Source organism: Ceratosolen solmsi, unplaced genomic scaffold, assembly GCF_000503995.2.
Source record: "Ceratosolen solmsi marchali unplaced genomic scaffold, CerSol_1.0 scaffold13, whole genome shotgun sequence".
NCBI classification, from domain to species: Eukaryota; Metazoa; Arthropoda; class Insecta; order Hymenoptera; family Agaonidae; genus Ceratosolen; species Ceratosolen solmsi.
Window position 1 is genome coordinate 9862510 of NW_011948418.1, and position 20173 is coordinate 9882682.

At 26.5% G+C, this 20173-nt stretch overlaps 1 protein-coding gene across 1 annotated transcript; it reads left to right on the plus strand.

Annotated features, from left to right (window-relative positions):
• The first annotated feature begins 650 nt into the window (after window positions 1-650).
• Window positions 651-8116, plus strand: Drep4 (DNA fragmentation factor-related protein 4). Its single transcript, XM_011497186.1, has 7 exons — window positions 651-931; window positions 2380-2481; window positions 5575-5704; window positions 5932-6143; window positions 6262-6572; window positions 7264-7584; window positions 7915-8116. The coding sequence occupies exons 1-7, from the start codon at window positions 872-874 to the stop codon at window positions 8072-8074; spliced, it is 1296 nt and encodes a 431-aa protein (XP_011495488.1). The 5' UTR covers window positions 651-871; the 3' UTR covers window positions 8075-8116.
• The last annotated feature ends 12057 nt before the right edge of the window (window positions 8117-20173 follow it).

The following is a 20173-nucleotide window of genomic DNA, read 5'->3' on the forward strand; positions in this document are numbered from 1 at the left end:
TGACTAAACATTAGAATTTGTGAGGTGAGTTTGCTCGGATCACGTGGCTGCAGAAAAGTAAGGGACACTGCCTACGAACGAATGTAATGTAATGTAATGAATTAAGGACCGCATATCCTTTGAAACCGAAGCTAGATTACACGAGGACTAACGGAATGGAAGAAAATCAAACGAATAAGAAATTCGAAAACACGAAGGAACAAGCGTATATAGGGGTTTCTAAGAAAACTGTGTCTCCAAATGAGAATTAATATAAATTTTCATGGCTGTAGAATGACAACAGTAGAGGATAAGTCGAGCATTACATCAGTTATGAAATCACTTAATAGCGTATGGAATATGACGATTAACTCCATTCGGCAACGCGCAATTTCACCGTTTATATCGTCTCGTCCAACTGGCCTCGCGAAACTCGTCAGCCATCCATATGCAACAGCCGAGCTCGCGAAAGTAAACGGTCCGACGATTTTCGAATGTCGTCGTCGTCGTCGTCGTCGTCGTCGTCGTCGTCGTCGTCTACCGTCGTACGCGCGCAGTCTCGTCAAAGCGGCCGAGTGCGAAAAACGGCGAAATACGTCCAAGCGGAGGGGATTGGCGCATGCGCGGCGCCCAGCTGTATAAAGACGCCCGCACGTCTCACTCGTCTTTCAGCAGCTGTGGTTGTTTCGACTCCCAAGTCCGCTGGAGTTGAAATCCACTCGGAACGGTCGGTCGGACATCGGCACTTCATCTTGGCAACGATCGAGCACGACCGAGTATCGGCGTATAAGCCTTGCTGGGGTTATTGGGAGGGAGTCGCGGTGTTCGCCTCCTCATCTGACCCCGGAGTAAAGGTTGACCGACGGCGCTTAATAGGATCGCGGGGACTACGATGTCGCTGCTGGCCGAGTGCTATCGAAGACTCAGAGACTCGTCGTCGAGTCAGCAACCGGTATGAGCTATATCATTCTATTTATCTCCGTCTACTACCTCCCCACTCCTCCTCATTCCATTCGCCATTTAAACTTGTCTGCTCGTTGGATTTTGCGGTGACGCGGATTTCATCGTTAAGCGCTTTTCCCCTGGCAATTTATAAGATTTATGGGGCCTAGTCGAGAAATTGAAATTATTATTCAAACGCCGCAGTCGGTCTTTTAAATTTGTTTCACACTTTAAGCGAATATCTTATGTATACGCTACGTGGCTTATAATCTTGGCTCTTGACATTGCGATTCACGAGATAATTGCCGTTTCAACTATTTTCTTAATTCATTAAACGAATGAGAAGGAGCGGATCGATAAAAAGATACTCCGATAAGGAGATAATTAATAAAATTGTTGCTTATTGATGTTTATAATCCAAGGATCGGTATTGCACATTATTATTATTAATGAAGCTTGTGAGTGAATGAATATTGACACGCATTATGATATATTTCGTTATAAATCGTTAATATAATGAATCATTATGTATAAGTTGTGTGGTGCGAATGTACTTGACTATAAGTATGAAAATAAGAGGTGTAAGGCGTGTAGAAAAGGACAATTATCATCAATTCTTATATCTATATATATTATAATGAAGAGCCTTTAGCAGATTTTCCTAATTAATTCCTAATAAATAGTCAAAAATTTAATTGTTTTAATTGTTTTTTTTTATTTTTTTTATTTATTTATTTATTTAATTATCATGTTTTTGCTTTTTAATTAGGCTTACAACTAATTATTAACAAATGCAATAAAAATGTATTTTCATTCTTTCCGATGTAGATATTGTTTTTGTCTTTAATACCTTAGACTTTCTATGGAAATGTTGGACTTATGAAAAACGAAAGGTCAATTTGCGTGATAAATTGAATCATCTCTTGTGCTTGCTTTGCAAAACAAAATTTCTTTTATCGAATAAATATTTTCATTTGTTCTTTAAATTGCTAATGATCGTGTCGATTTCACAGTTAAACAATGTGCAGAGTTTAAACGTTTATGAGTAATTTATAAAGTAAGTTTTTATTAAGCAAGTCAAATATCGTAAATAAAAATTTGACTTATAAAATCTAGTTAATAATAACTTTTTAAAAATGAACGAAGAAAAATGTGCATTTTTTATAAACTCTTCTATTTTAATTATTATTTGTCGTTAAAACATAACTGTACAAATAAAATCTTTATAAGAAAAAATTCATCTGTAAGATATGAAATTTCTTATATCAATATATTTTTGCAAATTATTCTCATTATTATGCTAATTTATTCTAAATTCTCTTTACATTGTTTTATATAAAATAGATCGATAAATTAGAATTAAAACATTATAACGAATGTTCATAATAAACAGCATTCCCTATTTCATTTAAACTACACCGACTATTATAATACGTTAAAATTATTTAACCGTTACAGTTAAAAGGATACAAAGTAACAGATGTAAATCGAACCAGAAAAATTGGAGTCGCATGTCGTAATCTACAAGATCTTAAGCAAAAAGCATGTGCCAAATTTAACGTAAGTTATTCTGTGTGTGTTAATTACTTTTGTAAATCATATATAAATTTGTGATAAATCAAACGGTATAATTACTATTTGAAATATATGTGGCCAATTGCTATAGATGTGAAAAGGCATGAATGTAACATATTAATTTAAAATACATAATATTCTAACACAAGACATAAATATTTTTACTTTTGATTTAGTCAATTATTTTGATGTTTTAGTTTGATTTTTATCACCGTAATCGGCACGTTATATAAATACAATTAAAAAGTAAATAGTTATTCATGAATAAATATCATTAATTATGTTGAGAATAAATTATTTATTTGCTTTATTATATTGCAAATTCCATTATTATCAATATATACAACATTATTTATTTATGTATATATAACATTAATATATACATAAAAATTCTATTATTATCAATGTATACAATGTTTTCAATGTATTTGATGTATTCATGCGCATCATATGTTAACAGACGATAAAAGGTGAAATGCAAATACTTACATACTTGCTAAGTAGTGATTTACAAATTTTGTTTTGTAAAACTTATCGTATCATTTATAATTATTTGTTACTGTTAAATTTATGTAACGAGATGAAAAACTATTAGTTTTCTCTATGATTAAAATGTCTTCCCATTATTAAAATCATTATATATCAAAATTGACTTTATAGCAATAGTTTAAAAATAATTTAAAACAGTCGTAGAAATTAATGCTCACAAACAACAAATTATTATATGAATATTTTTTTGTCTTCGTAAGAAATGGGCTCAGCCTTCTTAGTAATAAAACAACTCAATAATCTTTGATTGCGTGATGTGGATTCACATTGATTCATTATGGTACTTAATAGCTTTATTTATTACAAAAATAATATAATATCTTTGTTATATCTTAAAAGCTGCGTAAAATATATCGATATATTTTTATTTAATTATTAATTAGAGGAGATGGTAATATGTTTTTTAATTGTTTTAAAATTGTCCGATATTATTTTAATTGATAGATGTTTTTATTCATTAATAAATATTCCAATATAAAAATTTGTTTATTAATACTAGAAATTGTATAATTTATATATATATATATATATATATATATAATTATAAGTAATTTAAAAACGTAATACTTATTGTTTAATATCTCTACAAGATTTATAATATAATTAATTCAACGTAATACTTGAATTAAATACAAATTGAATCGATAAAATATAAGTAACCGCTAAATAATATAGAATATTAAAAATAATTTATAATTAAGATGCCTCCATTACAATAAAGTGTTAAAACAATCTTGTAAAATTACTTGTAAATTATATATTATAATGTGTGTGTGGGGGGGGGGGGGTGTATAATGAATTATTAGAAAGTAAAATAAAATGTTGAATTCTGATATAAATCAATTGTTCACCATTGTCATCATTTCTAATAAATAAAAAATCGGGATTTTATTTTGAATGACGTTTACATCGTAACCATGTGGAAAGTAGAAAGCGCTATTCTCGCATTATCCATCTCTTATTCAAGCATTTTCATACTTGATCAGACAGAAACACACACACGCGCGCACAAACAAACAAAAATCCAAGCACACGCGCGCGCGTGTAATAAAAAAACATGAACGCCCGCATAAATGCGCAAGCATCTAGAGTTCACCAAAGCAATTGCCGTTTATTTTTCGAGCTAACTTGACGAGAAAATGGTATGCCATAAAAATAAAGCGCATCAGACGTGCAAGAAGGAGGAAGGAGAGTAACGGGATATCGATCGATAAGATAATGATTATCGTTCGTCTCTTTTTGATCATGTCCTTCGTCCGTACGCGTGAACTAGATTCCCAGCATTTGTGCTTCAGCGTTTATGGTCTGAGTCGGCGGTGCTCTATCGAACGGACGAAGGAAGCAGAAGCCTGGGAAAAGCCAATTGCAGTTGTTAGCTTCAACGAATTGGAAGGAGTCCCTGGCAATTCAGGCCAGGGCCACGCCATATCCCAGTTTTCCAGTACTCTACCCTTCGGGAGTCTAATCTACCACATCTATTTTTCATTGTCATGGTTGCACCGCGCATGTACTTTTCAATCCGAATGCTTAGTTGGCAGATGATAATCCAGTGATAGTTCGCCTGTAATTTTTTTTTATTTTTACTTCAAGGTTAAAATCAGTAATCTACACATAGCAAAGGGCTTTTATTTTCATCTTGGATTAATAAAATTTCATTATCCATTTGCATGATATTTGGAGGTGAAATTGCGATTTATTGAATTCATTTCTGGTTTTTAATAATAATAATTGCTTCTTCATCAAGAACTTCCATTGCCATGTGTTTTTCATCCAAAAATAGAAAATCGTTAAATAATTAACAGCATTGTTAATTTTTAAAGATTATTATATAAATAAATATAACCATTTTTATCTAGAGGCATGTATTACATGAGATAAGTATTTCCTTTCCTGGTAGTTAATTATCGTAAATTTTTACATAATTAACGAAACTTTACGATAAATTAATTATCTCAATTAAATTTGCTCTAATTTAGTCTATCAATTATTAGTTGTATATTAGTTATCATTCGGAATATTTTATTATACTTTTTGTTTCTTTAATTATTTTGGCACTAATTTGCCAAAATTTTCAAAATATCATTTTACATAGTTATTTTACGAGTAGATGATTTGTATAAAGATTTTTTCAATATCCTTGAACAATAGTAGATGAAAGTTTAACAATTCATTGTTTATATTGTTTCTAGAAATGATATGTAAATATGTTATATTATAAATTTTATTAGATTAGATTTATTAGATTAGAAATAGATTTAAAATTAGTATTTTATTAAATACAATTTTTTCATCTATCTTTAGAAAGTAATGAAAAGAATATTTATTTATGACTACAACATATCAATTAAAAACTGACTTATTTCTTATTTCTTAATGAATACAATGTTTGTAAAAAATAGAATAGAATTGAAAAATACCTGCATTCACTTTTATACTCTGACTCTTGTTAATTATTCCAAATTTTATCTTCAACCTTTCACTTATTATAATAATAATAAAATTTGATTTATTTATATTATTCAATTACAGATAATGGATGACTTGGCGCTGATTGGAATTTTTTTAATCGATGGTTCAGAAATAGACGATGAATATTTTGCGACTGTTGAGCCACAGACGACCCTGATACTTTGCAGACCGGGCGAACAACTTTTAACTGGTAATGACCATTTTTCAATCAATCTACTAATATTTTACTAATTTTATATATTTATTATCTAATTTGCAACTAATTATAATATAATAATTATTGAAATTTATGATATTGTTTTGTTACTATTATTTAATTGAAATTATATAATGCATTCAAGGTTTAAATGACAATTAAAGCGTATAATTTTATAATTTCTTTGTTTAATTTTATTTGTCAAATTATCATTATAACAGAAGCGGATATACTTTATCAGATGCTGAGGAAAGCGAACGAGAGTCTTTTTCAACAAGGGGAAAAAGCCGCGGAATTTCTCACGGATAAATTGAAAATTAATATTGCAACACTTAATAAAATTCTGAATAAGGATGATAAGAAAACAATGTTTAGTAAAAGGGAAGATCATCCAGAATGGTTTGATGGATTAGAAACAAATTCGCAAACAAAGGTATAAGCTCTTGCTTTAACTTTATTAATTAAATAATCACGCAAATTATGAGAAATATTTTTAATCTTGAGATTTGTAGTACATATTAAATGTCAAGACAAATATATCCATCCCTCAGGAGGCTTATTTGCATCGTCGTTGCCAAGATAGAATTCGAGGTTACCTCTACAAGACTATCAGCCAGATTAGATCGTCCGAGATCTTTACTAGGGATCCGAAAGCTCGCAAACAGCTTCAACTCGTAATAACTTATTTCAAGCTGCAACTAAGGAAAGATCACTACTTCGGCTATTACTTTGACCGTAGTCGGTCCATTGAATCGGCAGCTGCTAGTGGCGGTCGCAGCCAATCTGGTGACGACACAGATGGGCCTCAAAGATGCTGTTACGATCACTGTGTTTGCAAGCTGAGCATTTCCGATTATGAGAGGTAAAAATGGTCACTTAATCATTTCACTATTGTAAATGTTATAAATTTTCATCGATATGTAGTTTAAATTACTTTATTTCAATAAATGTTAGTTTATAAATAAATTTATTATACGCCAATTCTATTCATTCTAATGGTAATATTGAGATTATTGAAAATATAGAACATTAAATTATGTAAACATCTTCATTTAAATATATTAAAGTTTTTCAAAATCTTTTTAATAATGTAAATATTCTTAGTGAAATATCATTCAATAATCAAATTATTAACAATATTAGAACAAATAGCAATATTTATAAGATAATTTAATATTTTAAATTATTTCTAGAAATTATATTTATTCTTCTCCATAAAGATCGATTAAAAATTGTAAATTGCATATGATATTTAATTTTATTAATAAAAATGTATTCTTTATTTTTTATTCGTACGTAAAATCGACATTACAATGATATTTAAGTTAACAGAAACTTTTTGTATTATTTCTTTAAACTACTGAAATATTTTTAGTGTAATTTTACATGTATTTTAATAAATATATATGCAATGATGTGAAATTAATATTCTAATATTTATACATTCTTTTTTTTAAAACGTGTATAATAAAATAAAAATATTCAAATAAAAAGAATATTTCATAATATAAGAACTAATGAATCTTAAACATAATTAATATGTATTCATTTAGGTATATTTTAGGTTTAGATAAAGATGAAGTGGATGCAAAGAAAATGAGACTATCGGGATCAACGACAGACACCAAGAATGAGAATTTACACCCGAGCAATGAAGAAAACGAAGATCTACAAGTTATATTAAAGAAATGCCCATATAAATTCATACAAAGAGAGGAAAAAGATATGGTAGCTCTTTGCGATGTGACGGGAGAATTTAGCTGTAGCGGTGTGTGGAATCTAAACAAGTGCTTGTATGATGAAAAACATAAAATTAATCCTTATAGATCTAAGGAAGAGCTAATTTTATTCTCCACATGGAATTTAGATCATAGGTGAGAATTTCATATATTTACGAACGTAAATGGTGATGAAATTATTTCAATACGATCAAATTACTGTATGCAATTTGAAAATTTTAAATTAATTGCTAATTCGATTCACTTGTAAATTATTATTTCAAGTATTGTAAAAATTGTATTATTTTAATACACGTATGTACGGGAAAAAGTTTTAAAAAGAGACATGCAGTGTATTTATTTGTAAATTAATATTTTTATAATATTTGCATATATTATCAATATGATACCTTATTATACAAATATTATTTATCATTAAATTGTATGAGCTATAGGAATACTTTAATGTGTAAAATTTGGTTATAGGATTGAACGTTCAAGGACATTAGTACCGCAACTATTGGAAGCTTCAAAACAAGAAAAAATAGATGAAAAGGATGTTTTAGAATTTTACGATAATCTTTTCACTTTAAAAAATTTAAGGCTTGTGCACATTGTGTGTCATGATAAAGGATCACATAAATAAGTATTTTTGATATTTTTATTGACTAACTTAGCACGGATAAGGATAATTAATTATTGAAAAAAATTAATAAAAATTAAATAGAGTGGAGAGAAATTCCGATTGTTTGTTAATAAATTAATTTTATGATTATATCGTCTGTTACGTTATGAATTAAAAGGCATAAAAGCGTATATATTTTATTAATTCGTTCAATATCACTGAATATTATTTGTCTGATTTTAAATAAATTAAGGGTATATAAATATACTTTAAACCATGAATATCATTTTCAATGATAGGATTATTAAAATATTTTGGAAAAAAATTCTGTATTTTGTATAAAAAATACACTTTATTATATTATTCGTTTATTTATTTTATTCACCTTAAAATCGACATTTCAAGTGTATTAAATATTCTTAAAAATAATGCTTCGGTAACCTTATCTAATAATTTATTTAATGATATATTAAATTATAATTAGTAATTAATCTATTAATTCCTAGTAATTAATAATTACAAAAGAACGCTAAAACTCAATGTTAAATGTAATTATTGAAAGAAAATTATAATAAGCATCTACCTAGTAACAAGTATTCATTTTTTTGTAATAATAAATTATACTTATAAAAGAAGATATATATATATATATATATATATACATTTTTCTGTGTCAAAACTAATATTTGTACTTGTAGTTAAAATTTTAATGCAATTAAAATATTTTCCTATTAGATGTCAGTGCTTTTGCTCATTTTATTGAATAATCGATAATTATATTAATAAGAAATATTTTTGTCTGATAATTGTAATTATTATAATTCCAATAATTCTAATAACTTTCATTTCTAGACTTTATTATTTCAAATTAATTTTGGAAAATATCTAAACAAGGCACTTTACAAGGGTGCTTTAAATTTTTGCCTCTTCGGTCAATTATAATTTAGTACTGTAAATTTTAAATAAATACAATATGAAATTTAAATTCAATAAATTAGATATAATATAAATAATGTATTGTACGTTATATTTTCAATTGTTTTTAAAATACGCTTTTACTCTAAATTGGACTCTATTGGAACAGTGCATTCGATTAATTATTTTAAAATGATAAATTTTCTACATAGTTTTCGCTTAATCTTTCGAAATTTTTCTTGAAATTCATATAAACTTTGTAATTGAAAAACTATACCTGACGTTCAAAATCCCTTTACCATTATACGATAAAGTCCAAATTGTAAGATAGAGCTTTTCACGGATAGAATATTTAAAAGTATTTTAAAATTAAATTAAAAAAAAAATATGGTTCTGAAAAATATAAGTATGTATTAGATTAAAGTATCTGCAGAATGATTTATAAAATTCTGGGAGTGAATCAGTGTCTTTAATTGTGATACATTAAAAAAAAAAAATTATCGAATTATAACAACAACAATAACTAGAAGAAAATGTCCGCGTACTCGTATTAATTTTATAAAATTTTTATAATTTTCTAGTAGATCACTATTAGTGACTATTGCTTTTATCTGTTTATTGTTTCTTGATTAAAGAAAAATTCGTTATTATTCCTTATAATCCAGAAATATGATTATTATATTTAAAATTTCCAACCAATTACAAACAATTAATGTTTTCTATCTAAGCATAATCATTTATAAATAATTAAATGCTAGAAATTTTTTAATTGAAATTTGCTTCACTTTATAACGCAATACTTTCTGTATGGAGATAATTGCAGAGTATCAGTTCACGAGTTATCGAAAAATATTATTAACTTTTGATTTTTAATTTGCTTCTTTTTAATATATATGTAATGATAATCAATTGGAATTATTAGATTAATGCAAGTTGCTTACGGTATATAGACGCTAAAAATAAACAATAATAATTAAATATAGACGTTTCCGTGTTACCTGATATTCAATATAAAGAGGGGAGAAAAAAAAACAAAGCACCGACGTACAATTGAAATGTAGCAATCAATTCTCAATGTTGAGAAATTGAAAGATTCTTTATTAAAATGCAAATTTCGACATGTCTGTATCGAAAATGTGCTATTACCTCTGCACAGCTTGCGTCTCATGACGATTAAAATTCAGAATGCCTCACCATTGGCAACCCCCTGATGAGTTATGGCCTTGATCCATGGTTTTGTATAATCATGTGACCACCATACAACAACATATTCAGAGATTATATTATTATTCACCCTCGACCAACCCCTCGATAAATTAATACCATGAGTGAAGGACTACATAGTTAAATAGAGTAAAGCCCAATTTCTAAAATATATGGAGACGAATAATGACTATCACAGCACTGTAAAAGGCTCTTTATTCATGCATATAACGTCCAAAACATGTTGCGTTTTTATTATACAATGATATTAAATGCTTTAAATATTTGTAAATGTTTTGATTTATCTTTTCATGTTTATTGTGTAATTGTTGCGTAGTGGCATTGAAAGAGGATTTTATAAAAAATAAGCGTCATGATTCATAATCTTAAGACATACTTGAGGCATATGAACATTAGCAGCTTATGTGTGTGAAACATGATGAGAAATTTTAATAGAAATTTATGAAAATTAAAATAAAACTATCGGATATAATACTTTATCCCTTCTATATAGTATACAAATATTTTGCAATTATAGAGTGCCGGTTTTTTTTTTTTTTTTTAGAAAAATATGGTTTAATATTGGGTGTAATGATTTGTTGTGTCAAAAAATAAAATAACTGCACTTTTATAAAAAGATAAAACATATAATATCATTTATGCATAATTTTTCCGCGATATATAGCGATATTTAGGTAAACCATTGAAAATTATATATATATATATATATATATATATATATATATATAAATTTTGCAAATTAAAGATCTTATGAATTATAAAAGATATTTTCGAGATTTATAAGAATTTCACAATTATAAGTTAACAAGATATTATAAATTCATGTTGTGTAAACTAAATTTATATAAAATATAGATATGCTTATTCATGAACTAATTGCGCTTATAAATATTAGTCATACTTAATAAGTCCGTAGGCATAAATGTTTTATCAATCGTTACGATATGTAATGATAATAAAAGTTCTAATTTCAATAATATATAATTGTCAGAAATTCCTACGTTCTTATATGGTTCTCATTAAAATATTATTATATGTTAAAATCAATACAAATGTAATTGAATGTAATCAAAATATATTATTAACATTCGTTTCATTTAAAATTAAATTCAATATTCTAAGTGGAATATCAATATTCAAAGTGGATATATATTTATATGGTGATATTCATTTCCAATTCTATATAATAATTTACTGATTGACAAGAACCGATAGATTATATAATATACATCGTAGTATTTTTAAATAAACTATTGTAAGAATTAAATTTTTTTTTTTTTTAACTTTACGTATAGCGTTTAAAATTGATAAAATATCATCTCAAATGCAGATCAGATAATTTCCAAATTTATTTTTATACAACTATGAAATTTTAATATAATCATAATAAACTTGAAAATTATTTTTATAATTATTATGTTACGAAAAGTTAAGTATTTAAAATAAGCTTATTGAAATGTTTGATAAATAAGAAACTCTGTGTATATTGTTGTTGAAAATATATGTAGTTTAAGAATATAAATGTATTTTATTATTATATTTAGAAGAAATTTATTATTATTATATTTAAATAGAAGAATATATTATTGTTCAATAGCAGCGACGACTACTGATTTGCGTTATTTTATTAGATTGTTTATAAAAAAAAAATCAAGAGAAAATGAATTTAGCAAAAAAGAATTATATGAAATGGATAATTATAAAATCTGCACTTCATTTATCTTAATTTTTAATTTGTAAACAAAATTAACAATAATATTTCAACGCTAATTTTTTTCTTAGCTGATTTTTGCAATTTAATTAAACTGATATCAAATATTTAATAAATTGGACATCAAGTGTTAGAAGTCTTACTCAAAAAATTTCAATAAAAAACCTACTAAATCAGCACAATTAATATATTGAAAGCTTCATCTATTCTGAATTATTTTGCTTTTCAATCATATTGCATTATGAAAGTTAAAAAATTAAATAAAGTATACACAATTAGAATTAATATCGTAGTAAGATATTCATAAAATCAATTTTATGAGTCCTAGAAGATTTGTAGCTTATTCAATACAAAAAGAATAGTATATTGTAATAATTCATACACACACACACACACGCGCGCGCGCGTGTGTGTGTGTGCGTGTGTATACGTATTATCTATACACATATTTTAATTAATAAATAAACAAAATAATAGTAAAAAAATGATGAATGCTATTAGACGTATAAAAAAAAAAAGGAATACTTTTTTTAATAGAAACGAGAGATAAAGAATTGCACTAAAGAATATAGATCATATAATAAGAATGTTTAAGCCTGCGACGCATATTTATTTATAAGCTATCTAAAAGGTTAAACATATTGATGTATCTTAAACGTCTACCTTATCTGGCTGGGAACGTCGCCTGATGAGTTTTTCAACTATCGCAGTAAAACTTCGAGGATTGGGATTAGTCTTGAAGCTATTACCCTCGATTTTCAAGACGGCGTTTGCTGTGACCTCACTGGTAAATCTTGCATAAGTGCTTTTGAGTTTCAATTCTATGATATCGTTCTATTTTACTAGTCTATCAATGTAATCCTCCAATTTAATGGACACCTGATGCAAATCCTGCGGAGGGTTTCAAGATTTTTCTAGGAAATATTATTGATCCGTTGTATCTAAGGTTCCTTTCTAGGTTACTGCTTCATTGCGAATATAATTTTTTGATACCTAGTGAGTTAAATTTATTTTATGATTACATAACATTTATTCTTCATATTATAGTATTTTATTCTATTTTATTAATTTGACCTCAACGTTTGCATTAAATAATTATTTATACCTCAACTATCATTAATGCGGTTTAGTTAAATCTAAGTTTAGTTAAACAATATTATTTCATGGCAGTTAGTCTATTATTAGAAATGACAATATTATAAATTAGTGATTACTTTCATATATATATATATATATAATTCCTCATAATTGAAGTAGTCTAAGTGAAAAACAACTTTTTAAACAGTAATCCATTCATATCCGCAAAGTAAAGAGAAAATAATGGGAAGAGTGCAATTGTCAGGATTGCCGCTGAGCTAAGGTCACCAAAAAGACGATTATGCAAGCATTCGATTAAGAACCACCAAGTGGACTTGATAGGAAGTTGTCGAAGAAGACAGTCGAGTCGACCGCTAGAACTCGGCTCAAACCCACCAAGCCGATAAGACGGTAGTGTAAGTGCATGAACCGATGTTAGTAGATGCTCGCTCATACCGCCCCCGCCTCCCATAGCTGTCACTATCTAATGAGAAAAAAAACGCGTTTGTCAATCACAGGCACTAAAATTACCAAAAATTAATTCAATTAAATAAAAATATATTTTTTGCAATAATCGTGACAAATGAATTTGACGTGGTAATTTGACGTATAAATAGTATGTTATATAAATAGTAAATTAAACGTCTATTAAATTTACATAAAAATTAATGTGAATACGAAATATAAATAAATTAAAATAATAAAATAGCTAAACGCAAATTATTATGTAAAGTATGATTTATAAATATTATTTAAGCAATTTAACGACCTTGTAATAAAGTAATATATATATATATATATATATATATATATATATATATTTCAATAGCAGTAAATGTCATAAATTATTCTAGTTAAATTTAACTTGAATCCTAAATTTTGTTTATATCAATCACAGGATTGGTTTATAAATTATTGCCTATAAATTATCATAATATGCAATCTATTTATATTTGCTTTGATATTTGTTCTTCCCTAAATTTACAAGAAATGTTATCGTTTATTTATAATTGTTATAATGGGAATTATATAGTGTTTTATGTTTGTATTTATACGCTTTTTAATATTAAATTATGATATAAATTGTAAATTTTCTCCATTCTGTAAAGAATACAAGATTCTTATACATGTATAAGACGATAAAAAGGGTATATGTTAGATCTTAGATTTTGTATATATAATAAGATGTTTAAAACTGGCTAGTTCTTAGAAAAAATAATACTATTATTAACATGGTGATAATGACTTTATTATTCATAAAATTACATTTTTATTATAATACATAAAAATACATGATAAATTTTATAAAATGTAGAAAGACTTTTTTCCCCTACTTTCATATGTAACAAGATTTATTAAAAAAGATAATATAATATTAGTGACAATTTTTTCTCGTCGTTTCTTAGGTGAAAAGTTTTTATCTATTATATGTTCTAGATACGAATATTTGATATAATTTTAACTTACACTTATTCGTCAGTTATTTCGTACTTATTTTATATTGTACATAGTCAATATAGGCTAATGCATGGAAAACATGCCAGCCTTACACATATCTTTGATGAATAATTTCAGTCTAATTTTCTAAATGACACTAAATTATGAAATATAATAGTACTAAAAATAATATATTTTCTATTACTTTTTTTCGTTTTTCTTATATACACACACATATATATATATATATATATAAAAAATCACATCTTTGTACTTACGAATTAATTATTATATTGTAATATTGTATGCCTATTATATTATCAACGAAATTGAACAGAAGAATATAATGAAGTAAATGCGTAAGTATATTATTGTCTGCTTTAAGTAATATAAATTATGTATATATAATATAAATAAATTAATATTGTTTTCATTTTCCATGAAAGTTATGTAGTTAGCATAATAGTAAGGTCGTAAGACGGATAAACTGCGTTTAAAGACCAACGGACGGACTCAAATGTGCAGTAATTTTATATCTCCAGCAAATGCTTTGACTGACTCCGTAAATTAAGGGCAAATGTGCAAATTAAACTAAGTTTAAATTATAAACATAAAAATGCACTTTATAAACAGAATTGCATTCATAACTGATTTCGTCTAATTGATTAGATATTTCGTAATGCTCTTAATAAGTTAAATGGTTTAACTTTGATAATAACAATATGCGTTTGATATAATTTTTAATTTTACTTAAATTAAATTCTAATTAAACTTTACATACCCAAAAATTTAATTGTTTAAAAAACGATTAAAAATAAAATATATATATGAAAAAGATGAATTATTCTCATGCAAGATAAAATTAGAATGTATTATAATAGTAGTATAATACATATTATAGATAGAATTATAATAGTAAAATAATAATGGACGAAGAGAATTGGAATAATGAAATTTATAATAAATAAAATAGTAAAATAATGAATTATGTATATGAAGTATTTAAGATTATATTATAAGATTGTTTGGTATATTATATTTAGTAGTAAATGTAGTATCGGTTAAAAGTAAAAATTTTTATTGCAAAGTTTTCACCTCGCACACGCACACAGACACACACACATATATATATATATATATATATTATAATAGATACACCATACCAGCAGATTCCTATTGTTTTTGTAAATGTTTTTAAATTGTTGTAATTTAGATATACGTAGTGCAACAAATACGAGTAAAAGTAATAAGAAAGAATCCAGATAAAATAGTCAAAGAACAGAGAGTGATACATGTCAAATAAGAGAAAATAGTTTAGTAGTTTGGCCCCAACAATAAAATGGGCAGATGTCTGTGCATCAGAAACAGAGATTCGCAAACGTGGAAAATACCAGCCGTCAGCGTACCTAACGTCTCTTTACCATTTTTATTTCTTTCTTTCGCATCCTCTTTCTCCCTTTCTCGCGCTTGTTCTCTGCCCCAGTCCTAAATAAATTTTGATTTCGCGGCTCGCTGATTCGCTCCTCGCAGCCGATTGCCTCTCTATGGGAGCGTGGAGACGCGCGCCAAATTATGCCGCAATATGTTGCCGATTTCGCGTTCGAAAAAGTTCAGGAAATCAATAGATATGTAGTATATCGCGAAAGATGAGACACGTGCACGGAACTACAATCACCGGACAATTATTTCGAATCAATCCAAGTGAAGTTTGTGTGATTCTGACATATTTCTTTCAAAGAGTGAAAGTAAGTTATAGATTTCATGCTAGAGCAGACGAAAATTAGGTATATCAGGATATTGAACTTGATTAACCGATTCTTTTTTAACCTTGAAATGAGAACTATTGACTTGTAGGAAAATCGGTAATATATCCAAAAATATTCAGGTTATTGAATGCATTTACATTAAATGTAAAAATTCATGTATAAATACTGTAATTAGTCGTTCGCTAACTTTGCCGCATTACTCACATGATAATCATAATATGTTAATTATACGAATTATTTTTAAAAGCAATAAAAATGTTATGTTTAATTATCAATTTATTTTATTTATATAATGTAAATCGACATATTGATTTTTAAATGGTATTTTTTTCAGAGTGCTGCGAGAAAGAGAGAGAGAGAGAGAGAGAGAGAGAGAGGGAGAGAGAGTTAGATTTCATTAATTATCATATATTTATGACATAAAATTTTATATAATTATTCATTAAATTATTTTCATAAAATTTAACTTCGTTGTTAATAATTTTCTAATATTTATTATATATTCTTGGTATTATAATAAATATATAATATATAAAATTTCTAATATCTAATGCACATTTATTGTAGAATATAATTATCTAATAAATGTAATATATATATATATATATATATATAGAGAGAGAGAGAGAGAGAGAGTGAGGGAGAGAAAGATAATAAATTTCTAATAAATTGATTGTAAAATGTAATACTTATAATTCAATACTTTTCTTATCTTAAACTTTTCAATTTTTAATCGATTAATATAGGCATAAATTTTTAATTTACAAAAATAAATTGTGAAATTTTTTTTCATTTTTAATTAAGTGTAAGTGTTAACTTTTTTTCTATCTAGCAATAACATTAAACATATTGATTCATCTACTTTCACTGTTTATCTGCTCTGACCCTTCTTTTAATAATGGTATAAAACTTTGCAGTAGGCAACGTTTGATTATGATCACGTGCAGTTTTTTGTTATTCTAATTCAAAATAAATATTTGAATTGGTCGTGCAAAATGAAAAAATGTTTAATATAACGGATGTAGAAGATAATTTATTCACAGTATCATAATATTGCACTAAACTCTTACTAATTCATTAAATATTATTTATTCTTATTGAAATTAGTAGAAATAGTCTCAATTCGGTCGGGGGCTCCTCTCGCTTAAATTTCACGGTTAAGGCGAGTGGCTTCTCGTTCTTCGTGAGTGGAAAGGTAATTGACATCGTCCAATGGTTGTCAAGAGGACGTTAATCTGTTTATCCTGAGAAGGGTGCTTTATATTTTTTAAGGGGGAAGGGAGAGGAGAATGGCTTTCAATTGAAAAAACTCATGGTTTGATTTCTGATGGTGATTGAAACTGGACATGTTTTATCAGTTTCACAATAAAGGAGAGAGAGTCTGGGTTGAACAGAATGAGAAAGATAGAGTGGGTGAGACACACAGAGAGAGAGAGAGAGAGAGAGAGAGAGAGAGAGAGAGAGAGAGAAGAGTCGAAAAGTCTTTCATTCCCATGAGTTTGTTTTAGCATATTTTTATGATGTATCAAGGTCCCGCTCTTGCTACTCCACACTGATGATTTCAAGCTTTCTGCGTCACTTTTCTTTCGTTACCTCTAATATACATTTTATTCGCTCTTTTTCTTTCATTTTCATATTTATTTATGCTCTGACAGGTTTTCTGAGTGTAAAAACGATAGTGGAAATTAAGAATCTTTCAGCTTGCAGCTGAAGTATAATAAATAATATATAACGACTATGTATATATAATGTATATATATATATATATATTTTTTTTTTAATATAATACAAATTTTTGTATTAAGTAAAAATTATTTAACTAGGAAGTAAAAACTTTCAGGAAAAAAAATATATCATGTTATTGTAAAACCATTCTAAAGAAAGTATCGAGAACCATTAATAATGCAGATTTATTCAAGCGAGAGACTTTTTTAATATTTTGTTCATTGCTCGTAATTTCTTTGTATGAAATTGAAAGAAATTTACTAAAATAATTTGAAAAAATGTCGAGCCACACAAGTCAATGCAATTTATTGACTGTCTCTTTAATGATTAATCTGAAAAATTCATGCATAAAAGTATATAGAAGCATAATAATATTATGATCCTGAAGTTGCATTTTTTTTTACGACACTATGATTGCTGATGAAAATCTTTTTAGACAATACAGAAACTACGATTCTTCAAATAGATAAGGCAATATTCATATAAGCTATAAGGAAATATTGATGTTCTCAAAATCAAAATTAGGTTAATCGAAAATCCTACATTTTTAATTTCAGATAATCGTGAGTTTTGTGACAAAATGGAAATTCACTTTCTCGTTAAATTTTTTTACGCAAATTCAGTTGGTTAAATGCCTCTTTTAAAATTCTCGACAAATCTGTAAGTTTCTAAGCTTTCCTCTCATTGCTCCTAATTTTTCTGTCCTTTTTCAAAATATATTTTTAAAAATAAGCATAGAGTTGTCATAATAATTTAGATTATTACTTGCAAAATTGCATAGCCAGTCTGAGCATTGCTGCATTATGTAAACGTATTTGTAGAAAATTTGTCTATGTTTCTTTGGAACGACAAAGCAGAAAACAAAAAGTGCTTGTTAAAAAATTCGAAGTATACAAAAACGTTTCTTAATATTGTAAATGAAAGAAATTCTCTAAATTTTGACCGACTATGAATCGCTTAATTAGTTTAGAAAATATCGTAATAATTACCAATTTTCTTAAATGAAAAGGTTTAATTGTTTAAAAGTAATTTAAATATTTTGTAAACAATAAAACAAATTATAGAATTAATTAGCCGTATTTAATGAAAAACCTTTAATATTGCCGTTAGAAATAAAGTTTCTAAAAAAAAATTTTTATAATTTCTTATTTAGCATCTAAATATTGGCTTATTTTCTACTAATACAAACCAATAGGTAAGCCAATATAAACTACAAATATAAGTAATTTTCTTCTTCATAAATTAATTATTAATATAGATTTTTAATTTCAAAGCCATAGCATCTTTATGAAAATTTCAAAAATTGATTTCATAATTTATAAATTTGTAATATAAGGTGTCATATAATAATATATGGTGAGCGTGTGTGTCGGATGTGTCATGAATATTGTTAATAACATTTTCGATAAAATACAAGATCTCTTTATAATTATATAATTTCTATGACATAAATTATGTTAATCGATTTGATACTCATTTTTTTTTTTGTTTTTTTTTTTAATATTTCTAAATACATTATATTTGAATATTTTGAAATTTTCTCCTACATATTTTTAATTATATACAAATAACAAAACTTTTAAGAGCAATTAGTGCATTAATTATTTGTCAATTAATTATGTAGTTTTTTTAGTCTTTTTAGTCTTTTTTTTTTTTTTTTTTTTTATATCAAATGATGAATAATATATCGTTGGAATCAAATTTATTTGACCTTGTACAAAGATTAATTTTGACTCTTTAATGATATAATTCACTTATATTATTAATTAGCAATAGTAACAATAAGTAGTATTTTTACTTATTATTGATGTAATTAATTTCATTAGTAAGTACTTTTAATTAAGCTTAATAACGTTAAAAATATAAATAATATAAATTTAAAATATTAGATATTTATATTCTTAAAAACTCAGTTTTTACTTAAATTTCAATTTAAACGTTGTGAGTTGCTCTTGTAAAGTTAAAAAATTAATTTCAAAATTTATAAAACTGATATAAAGTATGTTAATTTACATAAGTTTACAGAGGTTATATAAAGTGCATGTGATGTACTCTTTGAAAATATGTTAGCTAAATTTTAACTCAATTAAACTAGAAGTTAGATAATAATTCCGTAGCAAAGAACTGTAGAAAATTTATACTCTTGGTAAGGCTTATAGAAGAAGAAGTTGAAAAGAACTTGTGAAGGAAATTACCAAAATCAAAATAAGTTTTAAAGTTTTGATTTAAAAAATATTAAGTATATAAGGATCCAGATTTTTGTGA